Source organism: Crinia signifera, chromosome 2 (assembly GCF_055691185.1).
Source record: "Crinia signifera chromosome 2, ASM5569118v1, whole genome shotgun sequence".
NCBI classification, from domain to species: domain Eukaryota; kingdom Metazoa; phylum Chordata; class Amphibia; order Anura; family Myobatrachidae; genus Crinia; species Crinia signifera.
Window position 1 is genome coordinate 53070968 of NC_139218.1, and position 21849 is coordinate 53092816.

The window sequence follows — 21849 nt, forward strand, 5'->3', positions numbered from 1 at the left end:
AAATATCGCATAATGAAAAGTTATTAATATATTTAAAAACAATAGGAAACACGAAAACAAAAATGCCTGGGAGATGTCCAAGAGAGAAAACAGAGGTCTGGAGTTTTATTTTTGGCACTATGAGAAGTTGTTCTACAAATGACAAGATTTTCTGGAGCCTTAAGAAAATCACAAAAAATAGTTCTCCAGATTGCAGAACTTTAAACCTTAACTCTTCCAGCATCTAATAAAAAGGCTTAGTTTTGTACTGAAAGCAGGAATTTACTGACATATTACTCATTTTAGGAAAAATAAACAGAAAAAAACTAAATGCCAATTTAAACAGAAACATTTGTTACTTGTTATAGTAAATAAAATTACATCTCAAATACCCCTTGAGCCTTGGACCCAAGAAAAACAGTTTGTGTGTTGGTGTGAAAGGGGCAACCCAGGTTATTCGTTCCGGGTCCATCACCCTAGTCATGACGATGGTCAATCCCGAATGCGAGCCGCACACGTTGTGATGTGAAACGGGGACCAGGGTTATTCGACCCAGGCTAGGTTTACAAGGAGCTTTTTGACGGACTGGAAGCGCTATGAAATGACCGTCCACTTTTATGGACTTTAACTTGATAGGCAGGACAGACGCGAGTACCATGTGACAGGTGGATAACCCGGGTCTAACATGTGGAATTAACCACTGTAAAACTGGTGGAAACAATGGTCATTAACCAGGCTTGGACCCTTGATTTAGGTCTGAAATCGGTATATATAAAAGCACATGCACTGTGCAATAGAATGTTCCTTTAGAATGTTCCTTTAGACACATAGGGGCAGATGCGATTTCTCCCTGCCGCTTCCCGGGAGATGGGCTGGGCGACTGGGAGGAGGGGTGCGAGCAGTTACGGGGCAGGATGGGGGAGCAGCGTGAAGTCGCCTGAGGGCTCAGTGAAAACATGGTGTGCGAGCGTCTTGTGGGCACGCACCCACTTCTGGTGGCTGGCAATAGAATCGCCAGGAGCAGCTCCATCTGTATCTGCTTTACTACAAAATTGGTTAGCGGCGGTGGGAGAATAGGTCATAAATGCAAATGGAATGAGAATTCAGTTTTCAAATCCAGGTAACAGAGGCCAAGATGCAGACTAGACAATTACACACAACATATAGTAGATTTACTATGTGCTGTAGCTGTACAGTAGTTTTGTATCTCTGTATGATATTAGCCATGCTCTGGACAGTATGAGATTGAAGAGACAGAACATCCCAGGTATGTGCCAGAAATCCACTGATTAGTGTGCAATTAGTTTATCAGATACCCTCACACAGGGGGTTATTTTGGTTCACTCTTTCTGACAAATTACTTCTTAGATGAACACAACCATGTGCACTGCAGGTGGGGGCAGATGTAAAATGTGCAGATAGAATCAGATTTGGGCGAGTTATTTTGTTTCTGTGCAGGAAATATATGTACGGACTGCTTTATTTTTACACTGCAATATAGATCTCACTTAGAATTAGATTTGGGTGGGGTTTTACTTCAATCTAAACCAAACTAAAATAATCCCCATAGCCCGCTGTGCTTCATGAACACTTTACCATTTCCCATTTAAAAAAAAAAAAAAAAAACATGGTACTGTACCTGCCAAAAGTACAGTTTAGAGGGTATACATTGCCACACCAACTTATTGTTTATACGTTGCCACTTATTGTTTGTGTCAACCTTTTGACAGGCAACCTAGATACTGTCCATCAGCAATTTGGATATCATTCAATAAATCCCATCTATAGATTCTGTGAGCAGTCCTGTAAAATATCCATTGTGCAGTACTGCATGCCAGAAATTATGTACCCCTTACAAACATTCATTTTTGGACCAACAGATGTTACAGAACGTCTACTAGATTTTGTTGATGTGGTGTAATGACCATGTGTACAAGGCCTTTCACGGCTCAATGACAACAGTCCTCTTTATTTACACTAAGAGAATGCCCCGTGTATCTCTGTTATGCTGTAGGAATAATATAAAAGATAATAGGTGCTATTTATAGACGACTCTTAGAGTTGGTTAAAGAGAAAGAAAAAAAAAACATAAACTGCCTATTTTTGTTGGAGCCATGGATGTCTAGTACAAAAGTGGATGGAGTTCACTTTCAGCACAGAGCACTTGCTGCTTGAATAGTGGAAACTTCATACAGTTTATTTATTAACAGTTTCTTATATAGCGCACACATATTCCGCAGCACTTTACAGAGTATAGTTGCCCATTCACATCAGTCCCTGCCCTAGTGGAGCTTACAATCTAAATTCCCTACAACATGTGCACACAGACATTCTAGGGTTAATTCTGTTGGAAGCCAATTGACCTACCAGTATATTTTTGGATTGTGGGAGGAAAGTGGAGTACCCAGAGAAAACCCACGTAAGCACGGGGAGAATATACAAACTCTGCACAGTTAGGGCCATGGTGGGTATTGAACCCATGACCTCAGCGCTGTGAGGCAGTAATGCTAACCATTACACCGTCCGTGCTGCCTGCAGAGCACATCGGGGGGAAAAAACAGACTAGTAATTCCACAAGATGCAAAAGGATAACCCACAAACACGCATATATTACAACTGTAAAATATCATTGAAAATGAATGTGCATTTTAAGTATTCTTGTGGAAAATTAACGGTGAAGGCCTGCATACCAAAAAAATAATAATAAAAAAAAATCAAACACAAATACTCCACCAGTGCAATCAGTGCTTGGATCAGTCAGTCATTAATTAATCTGAGCAACAAGTACAGGTTGTCCTTGTGCTCGAACATTAGGAATATGTTATTTTATAACAAACATTATGGAACCAGGCCATACTGTGGTGTACTGTGTTAGGAATTCATTAGATGCCCACCACAGAATAAGCAACATAAAAGGAGAAGCGGTTTTTAGTTTCTCATGAATTGAGTCAATTGCAGCTTTCTCTCTGTGGGCCTGATTCTGGTTCACTACATATATATTTCTGGATTTTTTTTTTTTTTTAAATCAGACAAAAACAAACCCCCCACAAGATATTGAGGCAGATGTATAGCATCTGGAAAAGTGATAAAGTGGTAGGTAATAATGCACCAGACAATCAGCTGTGTTATAAAAATGACATTTAGGAGTTGATTGGCTAGTGCCAATCAACCTTCCACTTTATCACCGCTTTACCATTTTCCAGGCTTTCTGCCCCATTATTTATATGGTACCACAAGGGTTCCGAAGCACCTTAAAAAGTACATAAACAAATGAGTAACACAAGAAAACAACTTAAGAGTGCAAGACCTTGTAGGACAAGTACATGGCATCATGACACTGAAATAAGCATCAAGGTGCCAGATACCGAGGGTTAGGTGTCTAGGATATTCGGTCCCTGGGGCGACACACGTTTTTCTCTTTTTGGGGGTTTAGACAGATTTGATTGATAATTTACTATCCAAGTTGGCATAGAGCGAGAATAGAATAGCGGGCCAGAAGCATGGCAAGCGCAGCAAGCCATGCACAGGGACACGGTACACTTATACATGTCGATATAGACACCAAAAACCTGTGAATAACTCACGTCAACCATGCCCATGTCAACCTTAAGCTTGTGTCAACCTTCTGTCAATGTTGACCTATAGTATGTTGACCATTTTCAGGTGTCGACCTAGACATCGTCTTTCTCTTATACCAAAACCATTTTAAGTATGGAGTAGAACACATGAACTGAGGACAGAGTTTGAAAACCTGTTTTCAAAGGTCACCTGTCGATTTTGAAATGAGACAGTTGGTGATACACAGAGTGCCCCTGGAAAACGAGACCTGTGTGGGGTCCTGAGGACCACTGGAATAGAAGATAGTGTATGTAAGAGAAGAAAAAACATAAGAGGGAAGCAGGCCCTGCTCATGAGAGCTTACATTCTAAAAGGGGTGGGACAGACAGACAAGGATGATGCAGATTGGGTAGACAGTGAGCATGGAGATTGGGTAGACAGTGTGAGAGATGGCTGGGTTTGATGCAGAAGTGGTATTGGAAAGCCCATTTGAAGTTTTGTAGGGATAGAGTAGGAAAGTTTGATGGAAGAAGTAGAGAATTACAGAGATAGGGAGCAATACGTGCAAAATCAAGGAAGCAGGAATGAGAGAGGAAGAGAATGGACAGGTGGGAGTTTAAAGGGAGAAGTGGTCAGAGATGTACAAGTGATTGAGAGAAGCTTGAATTGGATTCTGAAGCGGAATGGCAGTCAGTGTAGGGCTTGTAAGAGAACAGAGGTATACATAGTACGATTGGACAGGAAGCCGAGCCAGGCAGCAGCATTGAGGAAGATTGGAGTGGATGGAGGCAGTTGTCAGGCAGGCCAGATAGGAGGAAATTACAGTAGTCAATTCTGGAGAGGACCAGTGAGTGGATGAGGGCCTTCTTAGCATCCAGGGTGAGAAAGGGTCTGATTCTGGAAATATTTTTGAGATGGAAAAGGCAGAAGGACTGTGAGATGCTGAATATGTGGTTTAAAGGAGACAAAAGTCCAAGACGGTATACTTAAAAAACCTACTGTATATGGTACAATCTTTGGGCGGGATGTACTAAAGGGAAAATGCGGTAAAACAGGGGTTTTACCGCATTTTCCTATGTACCATTACCCGTCCGCAACGTCTCCGCCGGGCAGGGTATCGCCACCTCTGGGTGGAGATACCCTATGGGCTTCTATCGCTGCCCGCGCGACCCCCCCCCCCCCTCCATCGATCTCCTCCTCCCCCAGCAGGTGTCACAGCCGGGAGGACATCCAGCTGCAGGGGGGAAGGAGGAGACGCCGGGGACACTGACAGCCGCCGGGATGTGACGGAGACCACCGCACACCACATTGCAGGTATCGCGGGGGTCTCAGTCACCGCACCCCGATGCTAGCCGCATATGTTAGTACATATGCGGTAGAATCGCGGCGGTGGGGCCTCGATGTATATTAATACATCCCGCCCTTTGTCTTTACACCTTAATAATGAGAACTCTGAAGGAAAAACCATTTACAGCACAAAAAAAAGGTATAAAGTATGAGCCCACCAGGATATCAGCTCTGTTGGAGCGGTTGTCTCACTTTGTAAGGACATCTCATGCCCCTGAAGTGCACAGGCACATGCTTGCTAGTGGTTTGAATGGTGGGTTCTTAATGTCCAAGTCTGCCTTTCCTACAGGACGCATTGCTTTATTCCTTTATCCCCTGCATTTGCCAGAGGAGTAAACCTGAACTGACATGAAAAGATTTTCCTCTTTAACAGAATTTATAATTTAGCCTGGTTACAAAACTGCACAGGAAACGTGCTATGTGCCTAAGGAGAAGCAGGTCACAGTGGTAGGATGCTATCGGCTTACTTTATACACCAACCGGTTTAATTTTAGCACACTGTTTCCAGGCTTAATGAACGCCTCACAGTGCATGTTCTCATGACCTGCACACTAGAGCAGGTGGTTTTACAATTCCCTAGAGATAGCCCAGAACAACTCATTGACTGATCCACCTGTTTTAACACAATACAAATCAGACAACCTGCAGAACTGAAAAGGAGGGTAGGATAGGGGCGGGTTATAACAGGATGTCTATAAGTCAGCAGTCTCAATATTGTTTATTAACAATTTCTTATATAGTGCATACATATTCCGCAACATGTATACGCGCACACATACATTCTAGGGTTAATTTTTTTTGTTGGGAGCCAATTAACCTACCAGTATATTTTTGGAGTGTGGGAGGAAACCGGAGTACCCGGAGGAAACCCATGCAAGCACGGGGAGTATATACAAACTCCGCACAGTTAGAGCTTTGCTGGGAATTGAACCCATGACATCAGCGCTGTGAGGCAGTAATGCTAACCATTACACCGTCCGTGCTACCAGGTTACATATAAATAGCAATGTTAGCTGCACTGTACATAGGAAACATGGCAGGTGCCTTGCAGGAAAGACAATCCAAGGGTTAAAATACTTCTAGGAATGTCACTAGATCGAAAGCACAAAAGGTTGTGACAATAGGCGCTATAGGATGAAGCAGACTTATTACACGTTTGGGTACTTATGTAGTATCTGGGCTGCCGATTTCTAAATCGGGTCGGATCGGGAGATCGCATCGCATCGCATGCGACCATGCGATTCGATGCGATGCGATGCGATGCGATGACCCGATTTTTCCATAGGAATCAATGTTAAAATGGACTGAGTCCATTTTAACATGGAATTCAATGGGAAAAATGGGTCCTTTTCATACCCCTACTATCCAAGTGGGCATGGAGTTGGATATAAACCTGTGGCGAGCGTAGCGAGCCACCGAGCCCGAAGCGTGGCGAGCGAAGCGAGCCCCGCGAGGGGACGAATACCGTCCCCTCGCGGGGCTCGCTTCGCTCGCCACGCGAGGGGACGAATACCGTCCCCTCGCGGGGCTCGCTTCGCTCGCCACGCTTCGGGCTCGGTGGCTCGCTACGCTCGCCACAGGTTTATATCCAACTCCATGCCCACTTGGATAGTAGGGGTATGAAAAGGACCCATTTTTCCATAGGAATCATTTTAACATTGATTCCTATGGAAAAATCGGGTCATCGCATCCGATATCGGATGCGATGCGATGCGATATCGCATCGCATCGCATCTGATTGTATGCCTTAACTTAAGGCATAAGGTGGCCATACACATGCAGATTTATCTTCAGATCTGGCTGGTTGGAACAAAAACATGGTTATGGATGAGAGCAAAGAACAGTTGACCATTTGCTTGGAAATGCTGGAAAACTGACAGACTCACTCATCCATAACCATGTTTTTGTTCCAACCAGCCAGATCTGAAGATAAATCTTACTAGTGTATGGGCACCTTTACAATCAAAAAATCGGCAGCCCAGATACTACATAAGTACCCACGTTTGTACTACATAACAAAGGCGGTTGGCAAAAGTCCTGGGGATGGTTCTTTTTACAAATCATTGTCAGGAAGTGATAAAATTATTCAGTGAGGCTACAAATGACAATGTGCAACTATCAAGCAATGCTGCATATTATAGACAGGGGGATGTGCAAGGATACAGTGTAGGACTGCACACAATTCACATCGTGTTTCATCATGATAGCAAGAAATACTGTAAGCCAAAATATAATTTATTGCTGTAAATATCTATATAACAATGCAAACAACCTTCAGCAACCTAACACAGACCAAATATAAGCATTACACCCAATACAAAAACAAAACAAATGCTCTGGGTGGTCCCTAACAGTAATCTAATCTAATGGACTCATAAATCCTAATACAGGAGTCATCAATATTCTGATAATTAAAAAAAAATAGTGGTCAATATGTGAATAGAGAATTCAGCTAGGCCAAATTGCCATTTATTCCAGTGTAATTTATCATACAAATACAGGAAATGTGAATATAATGACTATTTCTAGAGCATATTATAAAGTAATACCATTAAAGTTAAAATACAAATAAATATCAGGAAGAATGCAGTATTCGATTGTAGTCAATAAAACACAGTGATTTATCAGCATCATCATAAAAAAGTAGCACAAATTTGAAAGAAACTATACATAAGACAGATTAATGAGATTGAGAACCCCCCCCCCCCCCCCAACAACAATCCAACAATCATTAATTTGTGGAATGATACATTCCTAAACAAGCAAGCGCTTAGTAGTAAGTTACCTCAAAGACACAGGACATAATGAGGGTAAGACTCCCGTGTTGGAACTCTGCAGGACAGTCTGACACAATGACCAGACAAGGGGGTTCTTAAAGTGGTCAGCTATTTTTAACAATGCCATGAAAGGGGGGAGGAAGGGAGGAATTCCACACCAAATGTCCAGCAGTGAAAGATACAAGGGGGGAGTTCTAGATATAACCTCTTGATTGCTTGAAATTGCAATGCAATACTCTCAGTACTTCAGTTAAGACACATTGGGAATGATCCAGAGTTGGGAGCAATTTGTACCTTGGCAATACCATGTTGCACAACAACAAGGGCACATTTAAAATGTGCTGTGTCCTAGAGAAATTCTGATGTTCAGTGTAAAATAAAACTGGCCAGTATTTGTTTACTACATGCAAATTTCAGTCAGTATTTCCCCAGATGCAAAAAAACAACAACAAAAAACCCACAACAACCCACATTCACACCCCTTGCATTTGATCATGGTTTATTCCAGGGATTCATTTATTTATTAATCTATCAACAGTTTCTTATATAGGGGGATATTCAATCTCCCACCACCAATCCCGATGGGGGAAATGGCGGCGGGGCCCTATTCAATGCCGTCTTCCCCGACAGCATTGAACAGGGATCTCAGCAGAACGTGCCCGACTTCACAAGCAGTCCAGCATGTCCTGCCGAGAATGGCTGGGAATTGACGAGCTTCCAGATGCATCTCGCAGCCACGCCCCCTTCTCGACGCTCGGCAGGCAGGACATTGAATCCAGTCTGTAAAATCCCTGTCGAGCCGACCCCCCATAGTGTAGCATAGCACCTTAAAATTGGGAGTTCGCAGCAATAAAACAAAACCGGGTTATAACAGACAGAGGTAGGAAGGCCCTGCTCATAATCTATACGGAAATATGCATGGATACATAAGGAAGGGTGCGACCTAAAGCATATTGGTCCACCACATCGCAACAGTCACCCAGCAATGTTGGCCAGGGGTCAAACCAAAATGAAAGCAAATAAAGAAATATATGAAGTTATGTGTGGACTGTATATAGGCAGGTCATTTAGATTATGATGGTATAGTGGGCGGTTCTGGAAATGTTATTATTATTCTCATCCTAAATGGCACCACAGGGGTTCTGCAGCACCGAACAATAAATGTGAGAAAAAGAAAATAACGAATTACAGTACAATGCAAATTAGGACAAGAACATGGAAATAAAGACAGTTTAAGCAGGGGACAGCGCCAATTATATGGCAAAAATCAACCTGGTTTCTCAGTGGAAATGATTGCCACATTATCTTCACTTTCTGATCTCACACTCTGTTACATTTAGCCCTGGGAATTAATCAAAAGTTTTAGTTAAGTGCTCTCCTTTGTATGTGAAAATGAGTGACAAGATGCTAATAGTGTGAAGTCAAAATGTTTTTATTTATAAAGTTGCAAACAAATGTACATATGAAAATGCGTAAATGGTGAGAGCCTTAAATGAGCCCTGTGGGGGAATTGGGGTGCCAGCAGGCCCCTTTCTACCATACGCCTGTCAGGCTTATGTCTCATACAGGTTTGGGTGGTGTAGACCCCCCTAAAAAATTGGAGAGGGGGTAATCATATAGACACTCTCAACAAACGAGAGCTTTTCTGGATTTATACCATCAAGACACTTAACCCCAAAGGACTCAACATTGATTTTCATAATAGACACTTGGGCTAAACCCTAGTCCTAACCCCATTGTTTACATGGAAAATGTAAACAAACCAACAGACACTGTGATTTTCACCCACTATTATTCATCCTGCAACTACCCACTAACACACAATAAACTGATCTTTCTCCTACTACCTCATCTCCAATACTGAGAAACCAAGATATCACCCCCTACTTGCACCATCCACCGCACAAGAACTGACATCCAGCCCTCACAGGGTTAACAGCCCCTCGTCCCACATACACATAACACATCTCATTCTGATTGACACCACACAACAGCAAATCAGAGACCCACAACCCAGACCAATCAAATCCCAGGGTTGCGTTTACAGACACGCCTCTTCAGCATAAATCAAGCTGTACCCTCATCTACACCATCCTTGACAAAGGCCCCAGTGGCTGAAACGCGTTGGACACACTGCAAGAATCATCCTGCAGCATCTCCTACAGCACAGAACAAAGTCTCCTCCAAGCCGGAGTCGAGCGCTCAGTCCCCTGGTGACGTCATCGCGCTAACCCGGAAGTAGCGTCCGGGTCGTACCACTCGTGCAGGCCGCACTTCCAGCTGAGCGGCTACAACATCTCAGCCAGCCGGGTGAGCATCCCTCACCTCGGACTGGCTCAGACAGCCCGGGACTCCAGCACAGCACCGCTGCGTAATACTCTGCAAAAGGATCATCTGGGAAAGACTTCTGGGAGCGGGACGCCACCACCCAGCACTGCCCACACAGCGATCCAGTGACTTTGCCTCCAGCCCCCTGTTGTTCTGGACTGTTACCTCCACCCACCCACCCCACAGGCAAACCCCTTCCCCCACCAACACGCTCATCTGCCTACATAAGCCTGCTGGCTTATGGTTAAAGGGTTCTGCTGACCCCTTACACCCGAAAGGGCTTATCATTGGCAGCATTCACACCACCCAAACCTGTATGAGACATAAGCCTGACAGGCGTATGGTAGAAAGGGGCCTGCTGGCACCCCAATTCCCCCACGGGGCTCATTCAAGGCTCTCACCATTTACGCATTTTCATATGTACATTTGTTTGCAACTTTATAAATAAAAACATTTTGACTTCACACTATTAGCATCTTGTCACTCATTTTCACATACAAAGGAGAGCACTTAACTAAAACTTTTGATTAATACTATTTTTGAGCACGGACCACTCAGTTAAGCTGCCCCACATACAAAAGGTTTATAGCGCTGTAACCACCCCAATTATTTAGCCCTGGGAGCTAGTTCCTTGTTCATACAGTAGACCCTAGAATAGAGGATTCCACTATGTCCATGACCATTTCAAAAGTAAAAATGAACAATAAATGTAAAAAAATTATAATCCATGTTTTTTTTTTTAAATTCGGACAAAGACATAAGACATTCCATTTAATAACAGGAAAACGCAATAATACAATAAGAGTAATGACCAACCAAAATATTACAACATATGGAAAGGATTTAAGACATTGGAGTAATTTATCACATTGCAAGCATTGAGTCAACAGTTACATTCTCAAAATGCTAATTAAACAAACTCAAGGAATCCATCTTATTTTAAAGTAGGACTGCCGCAGCTTAACAGTCAGGCTTACACAATGTTCTCTGCAATGGGATTTGGTTAACATCCCAGACGGGATGCCGGCATCCCAATCACAAGGTCTGGTGCTGGAATACTGACATTGATGAGAATACCAACACCAGAATCACGACTGCCGGCATCGCTATTGTAAGTATGAGGCACTAGGGAGGGACTCAGGGTTAGACTGCAGGGGGGTCTGTTTTAGGCTGCAGGAGAAGAGGGTTACGTTTTGGCTGCAGAGTAATAAAGGTTAGGTTTAGGCTTTAGCGGGGAGGGTCAGGGTTAGGCTGTGCAGGCCCAGCAACAGAGGGGATAAAGGGAACAGCCATCCTGGGTCCTAAGGTTCAAAGGGGCACCAAGACTTTAGAGGTTCAGAGCGAGCCTGATACATTCCCCCGAGTATGCGACCGTATTGATTACGCAAAGCATTATTGATAAAACAGCAGCAATTATTTGCCATTGAAAATATCGTTAGTGACGTGTTTTTTTTAAAAAGATACCAGGTTTCCATAAAACAATGCATCAATAAATCTGTGCTGTAGTTGGTTATTAAAATAATTTAATCACAAAAACACACTTTTAAAAAGCCAGGGCAAATTTATTTGTTTTGTAGGTCACCAAGGGTAGCAAACACATTTTTAATATTAATATTTCCTGATTGCATAAATTAAATTCCTGTTCATCAGAATGAGGATGAGGCAATGTTTGTACAGGCTATTGTTGGTAGCTGATGGTTAACCAGCACTAGTGACATTACAGTGTTGGATAAGGATAGTAATCATTAGAGAAAGACAAGTATACAAATGTGTCGTATTTAACCCTTGCATACACAGTGTAGATGGGCACTGAGTCAAAAGGGGTGTCATCCAGCAGAGTTCAAGGTGCCAGCCTATATAAGTGAATAAGGGGAGGGGGGGGGGGGGGGGGGTATTCACTGCAGAGCAAGGGGCGATGCAAGGGAGATATGGCGCTTCCCTCATGTAATTGGGTCAGTCCCTCCAGGAAAGTGTCAGTGAACAAACCTGTCATGAACGATAGCCATAAACCCCCTTCCGGTGGTGGTGTTGGGTATAGGTAGCCATATTTTTTAGATTAACCAATATTGCTGAATATACAGCCTATCCAGGAGCATTTCTACTCTTTGGGAGGTTTCTAGCAATCATATGTCACAACACTGGCACTATGGCTTGATATTTGTATTGCCCAAACTCCGCACCAACCTCTGTCCATTAAGCCTCAGTGTTGTCAAAGCTTGGAAAAGATAAAACTAGCAACAAATCACATCCTGCTATTTTTCAAACCACACCGCTGTAAGGCCTCAAACAAGCTTTGATAATTCTCCCTGTAGTTCCTAATAAACAAACACTCTAAATACTGGTTCAGCCAAGAACTTGGTGGCATACTCAGTTTCGGATGACAGATCAGTCTGAAATGTCTATAAACAACTTACATGGCAGTTCGTCCTGAAGACTACATATTTTAGTATGTTAAAGAAATCTTTGAAATATTTCTATAGTCTACAAAGAAAAGAAAAAAAAAACACCCAGAGCTTTAGGAGTTAGCCATGTACACTAAAGGAGCGTACACACTGAGCAATTCAGGCTAATGAACAATTTCAGCTTTCCTATTTCTATCAGATTTTAGATAAATGCACTTGCAATATTGACTATCTTGCTAAAAGGGGGGGGGGGCAGTGTGGCGGGAGTACATGCTGTACCGTGTGAATGCCCCTTAACTCATGCATTTCATTAGTATTTATGAAAAGGTCATGGTAGGGAAGCTTTTTTTTTTTTTTTTTTAATGGATCCTCAGAATAGCCCCCATAGGACTGATGAAGAGCTTTGCAAAAAGTTGTTTTCTTCCTGTATAGGGATATAGCAATGCGCTGCAGTTCTGTAGCGGCTTGCCAGCTGAAACATACACTGTAATATTCTGCAGACCCCTGACCTCTACAAGTCACTGTTGAATGTTTCTCAACAGGCACCTGGGACACATCAGATCCATCACATGGAATTTCTACTTGGAAACAGTGTGAGATTTTCCCAGCTACATCTGCTGAGTCATGGGGGGGAAAAAACAACCCTAAACAAATACATGTTTTTCTTACTGGACAACATTGCATGTGTATGATGTAAGTGGAGAGTTTAATTTCTCTCTTCTGTATTATACACTGCATGATCATTACAGCTTTCACATAGCAAAACGCAGGGTCGCACTTCGACTTTGAAGTAGGTCAGTCCCGATGCGACCCCGCATTTTATACCCCTTTCACACCAGCCTAAATTCTCTGGTTGGGACTAGCGTTGGCGTGAAAGGTTCCCGGGCCAAAATTATGAGGGATTTCAACCCAGCTATGGAGCAGGGTTATTCCGGAGTTCAACCCAGGGTCCTGGCTTGTGTGAAAGGGGTAGGGGTACTTACCCAGGTTGCCGGTCCTTGGTGCGTGCAGTCAGGCCGGGGATCCACACAGACGGCGGGCACAGATGACAGGACAGGCGGCAGATGAAGATGACGCAGCTCTCCGGCGCCCTCACTGCAGCCTGAGAGCTGCTTCATCTGTGCCCATCACCTGTATGGATCCCCGGCCTGCACTGAGGACAGGCAACCCGTGGTGAGTACCATCCACCGCCTCCCATACCAGAAAATGCAGGGATTTTTCTGGTATGAAAGGGACCAACCCGGGAATGCCCCGGCATAATCCCTGGGCCGTATTCCCGGGTGGGTCCCTGCATTTTCTGGTGTGAGAGGGGTATTACTGTCCGAGGCCACTTCAGCGACCCAGCAATATTGCTGGTTCGCTGATGTCATGCGGGGGTGGGGTGGATTGGCATCAGGGTTGGGGGAGGAGGCAGCGCTTGAAGCTGACACTGCTCTGAGCACTGCCTCCTCCATCAGTGTGAATGGGAACCGGGTCACTCAATCCAATTAACCCCTTGACAACGCACAGCAACCCAGCTTTACTGGTTCGTAATGCCGGGTTGCTGGACCTGCAAAGCCGTTTCAGATTATCGCGTCAAACTGTCATCAATTTTTTTTTTTTTTTTTACAACAGAAAATTATTATCCTTTAAAACAGGGTTCGACAAATTTATTTACAATCTAGAAGCCAGGATGAAAATTTAGGAGCCAGACAAACCAATAAGAGGGACAGTGCGCGCCGAAGGCCATAATGCCCATTACACATTCTACCAAACACTGGAGGGCCAATTACATATACTGTTATACCACAATAATTGTTATTACATATTATCCAACATAAGTGGAGCTTAATTAAAAGTTAATTGTTATGGGTTTTGATGCTTGATGCAGGGGTAACATGCTCTTTGCCAGGGGTTGCATGCTGGAAGACATGCAGCCCCACGCATCCAGAAGCGGTGGCACTGGTGGGGCTCAACAATGCCTCTGACAAGTGGAGGTGCGGCTGCCGCGCAGGTGGACTTTTGGCAGGTGGTGGAGGGGGCTAAGCCCCTGCATGAGATGTAGGTAGCCACTGTTCTGACAGGAGGGAAGACAGTGGCCAGGCACTGCGGGCTATTGGTGTGACAGGAGGGGAGACTGTGCCCGACCGCGCTGCCACTGGTCAGACAGGAGGGGGAGACAGGGATCAGGCATTGCGGGCCACTGGTGTGACAGGAGTGGAAACTGTGCCTGGCCGCGCTGCCTCTGGTCTGACAGGAGGGGCAGGCGGGGGTCAGGAACTGTGGGTGGCTGCTGTGTCAGGAGGGGGACACTGTGCCCGACCGCACTGCCGCTGGTGTGACAGGAGGGGGAGGCGGGGTTCGGGTACCGCACTGCTGCTGCTCTGACAGGAGGGGAGGCGGGGGTCAGGAACGGTCGGCGGATGGTGTGACAGGAGGGGGGAGACTGTGTCCGGCCGCACTGCCTCTGGTCTGACAGGAGGGGGTCAGGAACTGTGGGCGGATGGAGTAACAGAAGGGGGGAGACAGGGGTCAGGTACTGTGGGCGCTGGTGTAACAGGAGGGGGGAGACAGGGGTCGGGCACCGCTGCCACTGATCTGACCAGATTCTGCTTCCACCCTTCTGCAAAAAAGTCTGGTCCCCAGGAAGCAGAATCTGGTCGCCATGGCAACACGATGTCTGGGTTTTGTCAAGTCCTGCTTTAAAAACTGTATTTTTTTCAAATCCCACCAACCCTCATTGAATTTTAATTTCACATAGGGGTGTAATTACTACACCCCTATGTGAAATTGCTTCGAGTTGTGTTTCGTGCACAAATTTTAAATGGAGTTTTGTTTTTAATCTACATTTTGGGGCTAAAGCCATCTTATAGTAAATTTACCCCTAAGGTCAAATCCCTGGTTACAGAAGTACTTTTAAAAGCCCAAAAGAGGTATGTGGTATAATTGTCTTCCATTGGTTGTGCCTGGCAAGGTGGCACTGTATTGAAGAACATAATTACACACACTGGCAACTGCAGAGAATGTGTTTCCCTACACTGCATTCATTAGATGGGGATCGGACTGTGAGCAGCATCAATAGAGTGATCTCTCCTACTTAATAAAAGACTTACGCTGATACTCTGGGGTAGCCAACTCCAGTCCTTGAGAGCTACCAACATTTTTCCAGGTCTCCTCACAGCATCACAAGTGAAGTAATAAGCTCCACCTCAGGATCTTTTATAATGTGTTAGTGAGTAATAAGTGTACCTGTGCAGCAACTAGGGTGTCTGGAAAATGTGACCTGTTGGTCAGAGCCGAATTTCCCATTAGGCACGTGAGGCACCGGCCTAGGGGCGGCACATGTTTGGGGGCGGCACTTGGATGCCTGTGATAGTACTGTCAGCCCAAAATGTACCAATAACTGCAAAATATCCACTGTACTGTACTATATTCCATCTTAAATAGAGTGTAAATGGATAGGACATGCAGATACTGCCCCTATAAACTGTCCTACTTAGTAAACATTATTGTTGTGCCTAGGGGCGCCCTCCTCCCTAAATCCGCCCCTGCTGTTGGTAGCTCTCGAGGATTGGAGTTGGCTACCACTGGTCTATAGGGAGAATTCAAGTGTGTTGAGCCCTGGCAGCCACTAGATGGTATCTCCGTTCAGCCACGCACAGCCACCTGTGCTGACATTACTTTTATGTTACTCGGTCATTTTGATGGGCTGGTAACTAGTTGTCAATATGGAAATATTGTTTGTTTCTACTCACTTTACATTGCACACAACCTAAAAGCTGCACAACATATTTCTGGTCTGTCCAGCGTGCAGTCAGGATAGGTACATGACTATGCACTTTACAGGTGTTTATTTTTCTCTTTCTTATATGTCAAAAGCATAAAGACTAATAACATTGGTTGCAACAGTTGGTTTCAGGTCTTTAAAAAATAAAAAATGCATTATACCCCATTAATCCTTGTAAAAAGAATGTAGAAAAATATTACACACACACACACATTCTTAGTAACAGATGTTTCAATGCGTTACAGAAATTGCAAAACTGATAAAAAAAACACTTATGCAATTTCTAAAAATAAATCTAAATTTAAGATTTTTTGATAATTTTAACGAAAAAGTGTAATGTGGCATACACACAATGAGATTTAGGCTTCATTTCTAAGCAATCTGTCTAGATCGCTTAGGGCCTTATTTTGGTTCATTCTTTCTGACAAAATCCTTCTTAGATGGACAAAACCATGTGCACTACAGGGGGGGCAGATGTAACATGTGCAGAGAGAATTAGATTTGGGTGAGTAATTTTGTTTCTGTGCAGGGAAAATACTGAGTGCTTTATTTTTACACTGCAATATAGATCTCACTTTAAAGTAAAACCCCACCCAAATCTAATTCTCTCTGCACATGTTAAATCTGCCCCCCCCTGCAGTGCACATGGTTTTGTCCATCTAAGAAGGATTTTGTCAGAAAGAATGAACCAAAATAAGGCCCTTAAGCCGGGAACAGACTAATAGATATATCTGCAGATCAATCGATATGTCTACAGATGGATTGAGCAATGTGTACTCCATACACGCTGCCTGATCTATCGGGACCGACATCCCAAATGGACGGGTGTATTTGCATGCGCCCACCCACTAAGCTGAAAATTACTAGTGGCATGCGGCGACGGCTGTGAACGTCACGCAGAGATATTTCTGTTCAAACGATCGCCTGATACATCGGCCAGTGTGTAAGCACCTTTAAAAATTAAGCATAAGTTGCAGTGTGTATGCCCCATAGCGATGGGGATGCACGGTCCTGCATGACAATATCCACAGGCTATATCATGTAAGCTTGCGGTATATATCTAGTCATTACCAGTGTTCTCTCACCAGGGAGCCCTGGCTACGGCAGACCGCTCATCGCTGGTGCGTCGCTGAATGTTGAGCGATCTGTGCTCATCTAGCACAAAGGCAGAGTCACCCCATGTGCATGGGGCATAAGATTATATAGTGAAACTTTCAAATCACTCATAGGCAGGTATTCAATGCTGTGGGCGAGCGGCGACAGCGTGCACGACTTCCTGCTCGCTGTCACCACTCACCCTGTCAGTATTCAACGCACCCCCCCCCCCCCCCCCCCATACGCCAATTTCCCCTCGCTCCATTTTTTGAGCGAGGGGGATTTGGGGTATGCGGCTCCAGAAGCAGCGAGACCCGCGGCTAAATACAGTGAGTTTTCTGCATTAGCCGCGGGTCTCGCTGTTTTGGGAAATTCTCGCCGTCCTGTGACGGCAAGGATTTCACCAGAACGTTGAATAGAGCGAGTGGCCGGCGCGGGAGTTAAACAGCGATCGTTTTCTGCAATCCTCGCTGTTTAACCCCTTGGTAATGTGATTCACCTGCCAGTGAATCACATTACCAAGTGTCCTCCATCATCATTGCTGCAGTCGCACAAATCAGCCCCTCTCAATGATCAAGGTCCAGCGAGACTCGACTAGCCGCAGGAGACTTTTTTGCCTAAAATGCACCAGGGGTCTGTCTTGATTAATATTATATAGGACACTTGTATATTTGTGTACAACCGAGTCTCTGGAGTCAATCCTATCAACTGCGAAGGGTACAATGTGAAGTTGCCATGGGAGTTTAACGCCACTAATTGCTCCTTAGGAATTTTGACCATTTGGAAGATAGAGATATAGAGATAGATAGATATATAGATATATAGATATATAGATATAGAGATATAGAGATATAGAGATATAGAGATATAGAGATATATAGATATATAGATATATATATATATATATTTTTTTTTTTTTTTCCATATACATAGGTAAAATTAAAAGCGCTCCTAGGTTTCACCACAACATTTCTCTTTATAATAGAAACATATTTGTATTTGACACGTGCCAACATCTTATACAGAATCCGGAAGGCATATTCAGGCTTCTGTACAGGTGGTTACAGGGTCCCCATGAAACTGCTGGGCGTTCCTTTGGGAAAGCCGGAGTGGCGTTTCCTGCTCGGTGCAGGCGACTGAAATAAAAAAGTCAGTTTGTTGGGGCGGCACTGACCTGTTCACAAGGCTGTGAGTGAATGCAGCCAAGCAAACAGGTCTGAATCAGGCCGTTTGTGTTTACAGACCCATAAGCCTGGGTGTCGAAACTTTCACTAAAAACCTGTGATTTTGGTGCCAGTGGCGAAGAGGTGACATTTATTACCAGTTATTCATATAGCACACACATATTCTGCAGCGCTTTACAGGGAATATTTGAGCAATCACATCAGTCCCTGCCCCAGTGGAACTTACAATCTATATTCCCTACCACATATACACGCACACATAGACATTTTAGGGTTAATTTTTGTTGGAAGACAATTACCTGTATATTTTTGGATTGTGGGAGGAAACCGGAGTACCCGGAGGAGACCCACGCAAGTATGGGTAGAATATACAAAATCCACACAGTTAGGGTCATGGTGGGAATACAACCCATGACCTCAGTGCTATGAGGCAGTAATAATTTACATGGGAAATGTGAACCTTTTGGAGGTCCTCAGAATCAGGGTGGAGAACCACTGGTCTATTATAACATTCATGCACTGTTTATTGAATTTTCTTATGTCTACTTTTTGCACTTTAAATACTGCTTACAAAATCAGTTGGAATCTAATCAAGAGAGTAAAGAACAGATACTGAGAATGGAACCTAATATGCAAAATAGGAGGACCCAGCAGATACCAATGCCAATACTAGTACAAAATTTGTCTAGGGACAAATTGCTAAAAGAAGGGACTGTACCTAGAAATGAGCCACAGCGGACAGCTCCACTTTCCAGTAAGGGGCAATGATGTGAAGTTGGTCTCAGCTGTGTTTATCAGCTCGGTGGCTCTTTTGAGGTTCAGTGTGTAGACAGAGAGATTGAGTGTGAGAGGTACTGTGCTGCACATAGATAGAAAAGGGTTTGTCCATAGATAGAATGATGGATACATAGATGAATGATGGAGGGGTACTGTGCAGCACATGGATAGATAAGTGTGACCATAGATAGAGGTGTGAGAGGTACTATGCTGTAGAGCAATACTGTGCCACACATGCATAGATAATTGTGTATGGATAGATGTATGAGTGGTACTGTGCTGCACATAGATGCATGTGTGAAGGGTACTGTGCTGCGGATGGATAGATGCATGTGTGAGAGTACTGTGCTGCAGATGGATGTATAGATGCATGTGTGAGAGTACTGTGCTGCAGATGGATGTATAGATGCATATATGAGGGGTACGGTGCTGCAGATGGATAGATGCATGTGAGAAGGGTACTGTGCTTCACATAGATGAATGCGTGAGGGGGTACTGTGCTGCAAATGGATAGATGCATGTGTGAGTGTGAGGGGTACTGTGCTGATGGATAGATGCATGCGTAAGGGGTACTGTGCTGCAGATAGATAGATGCATGCATGCGTGAGGGGTACTGTGCTGCAGATGGATGCATGCATGCGTGAGGGGTACTGTGCTGCAGATGGATGCATGCATGCGTGAGGGGTACTGTGCTGCAGATGGATGCATGCGTGAGGGGTACTGTGCTGCAGATTGATGCATGCATGTGTGAGGGGTACTGTGCTGCAGATTGATGCATGCATGTGTGAGGGGTACTGTGCTGCAGATGGATAGATGCATGTGAGGGGTACTGTGCTGCAGATGGATAGATGCATGTGTGAGGGGTACTGTGCTGCACATAGATAGATGCACGTGTGAGTGTGTTAGGGGTACTATGCTGCAGATGGATAGGTGCATGTGTGTGAGTAGTACTGTGCTTCTGATGGATGGATGGATGGATGGATAGATAGATAGATAGATAGATGCATGTGTGAGGGGTACTGTGCTGCAGATGGATGGATAGATGCATGCATGAATGGTACTGTGCTGCAGATGGATAGATGCATGTGTGAGAGCACTGTACTGCAGATGGGTGGATAGATGCGTGTGTGTGTGTATGAGGAGTACTGTGCTGCAGATGGATAGAGGAGTGTGTGAGTGGTACTGTGCTGCATACCAGATAAGAGTGTGACTGACCTGAGCCGGCAGTTTCCCGGACACGGAGAGCAGCGCATGGCTGGAGTACCTGGCCGGCCCATCCCCGGCACTCAGTCCCGCCGCCCGGCTCAGCGCCTCCACCTGGCGGTTCAGCCTCTCCACCTGCTCCCGCAGCCGCCGGTTCTCGCCCTGCAGGTCGGTGACGGAGCGGGAGAGCGGCCCCGCCAGCCTGAGCACGTCTTCCAGCTGCCTCTCCACGCCGCGCCGGAACTCCTCCATCTCCGCCTGCAGCCCCTGCACCGTCCCCCTGTCATCCTCCTGCCGGAGGCTCCTGCAGCTGGCGGCCGGCCACACCGACACCTCCGCGCCGGGATCCATGGCTAATCGTGTCCGGGAGTGAAAGTGCACGCCGGCACGGGGAGCGCCCAGGGAGGGAGCACTAGCGGCGGCTGCAGCGCATAGTACAGCACGGGGACCGGCGGGCACCTGTAGGAGCACAGCTCACTAGCTCTCAGCGGTGCAAGGGGGCAGCAATGGCATCCAGTGCCCGCAGATATGGGTGCTGTAGCCCCAGTCCTGTGCCAGGTGTTACCCCTGTACGGTGGCAGAGCCCTAGTCTGTACCTGCTGCAATAGTTAGTCACCACTTATACTACAGCAGCTGCTGCTTATACTCCGGGGAGTGGTGGTGGAGTAATACCTCCTGCCCTCTCCAGCACTCAGCTCAGCTGTAAGGAGATGCTCAGGCGGGGGAGGGACGAAATGGGGGGAGTCCTCCTGTCCTGTCTCCCACCGTGTTACCATGCTGTGCCAGAGCCAGACTATACACACATACAGCCTCCTTATCTGCCTCCTCCGGGGGAGGGGTCAGGTGACACAGAGGAGGCATCTAGCTATTACAGCTGGCTGCCCCAGTAGTACATGCAGGCTATAACCTCACCATGACTCTCCTCCTGCCACTCTCTGTCCAGGGAAGCTCATTGTTCTATACAGACTGAGGAAATATCTGTACGTACAGCAAAAATATATACTACAGTGCATACTGACAGTCATCATTATTTGCACTGGAACTTTCCTGTCTCTCATACACACTTTAAAGTTTATTATTATTATTGTTGTTATTATTATAGGTTATTTATATGGCGCCATAAGGGTTCCGCGGCACCTGAAGGGCCTAATGCAGACCTGATCGCTTATCTGCAGATTTGCTGATAACTGCAAGTAGATAGTCACCACCCAGACAGACGGAAAATCTGCAAGTAAATCTATTCGCTATCTAGTCGCAAATCCATAAGCAATACCCAAACCATTGGAGGCTTTTCCCAGTCTGTGCAAATATGAGCAAGTCTGACCCTTCCATTACTGATGGAGACCAGTGCTGATGTCATACACCCGCCCTTAAACGCTGTGCTTTTCGGACCCTCACTGAAAACGTCCAGCTTCCGGTCATTCAAGCTTCGT

At 45.2% G+C, this 21849-nt stretch overlaps 1 protein-coding gene across 2 annotated transcripts in view; it reads right to left on the reverse strand.

The window, feature by feature from the left end:
- The window catches only part of SMTNL2 (smoothelin like 2), a 77770-nt gene extending 56557 nt beyond the window's left edge, over positions 1–21213 (reverse strand). The window contains exon 1 of one of the 2 annotated variants that reach the window (XM_083172110.1): positions 20429–21213. In XM_083172110.1, the coding sequence (XP_083028236.1) occupies positions 20429–20767 (339 nt within the window). In that variant the 5' untranslated portion in view covers positions 20768–21213. The remainder of the gene's footprint in view (positions 1–20428) is intronic. The other variant, XM_083172109.1, reaches the window with a different exon arrangement.
- Positions 21214–21849: the final 636 nt, after the last annotated feature.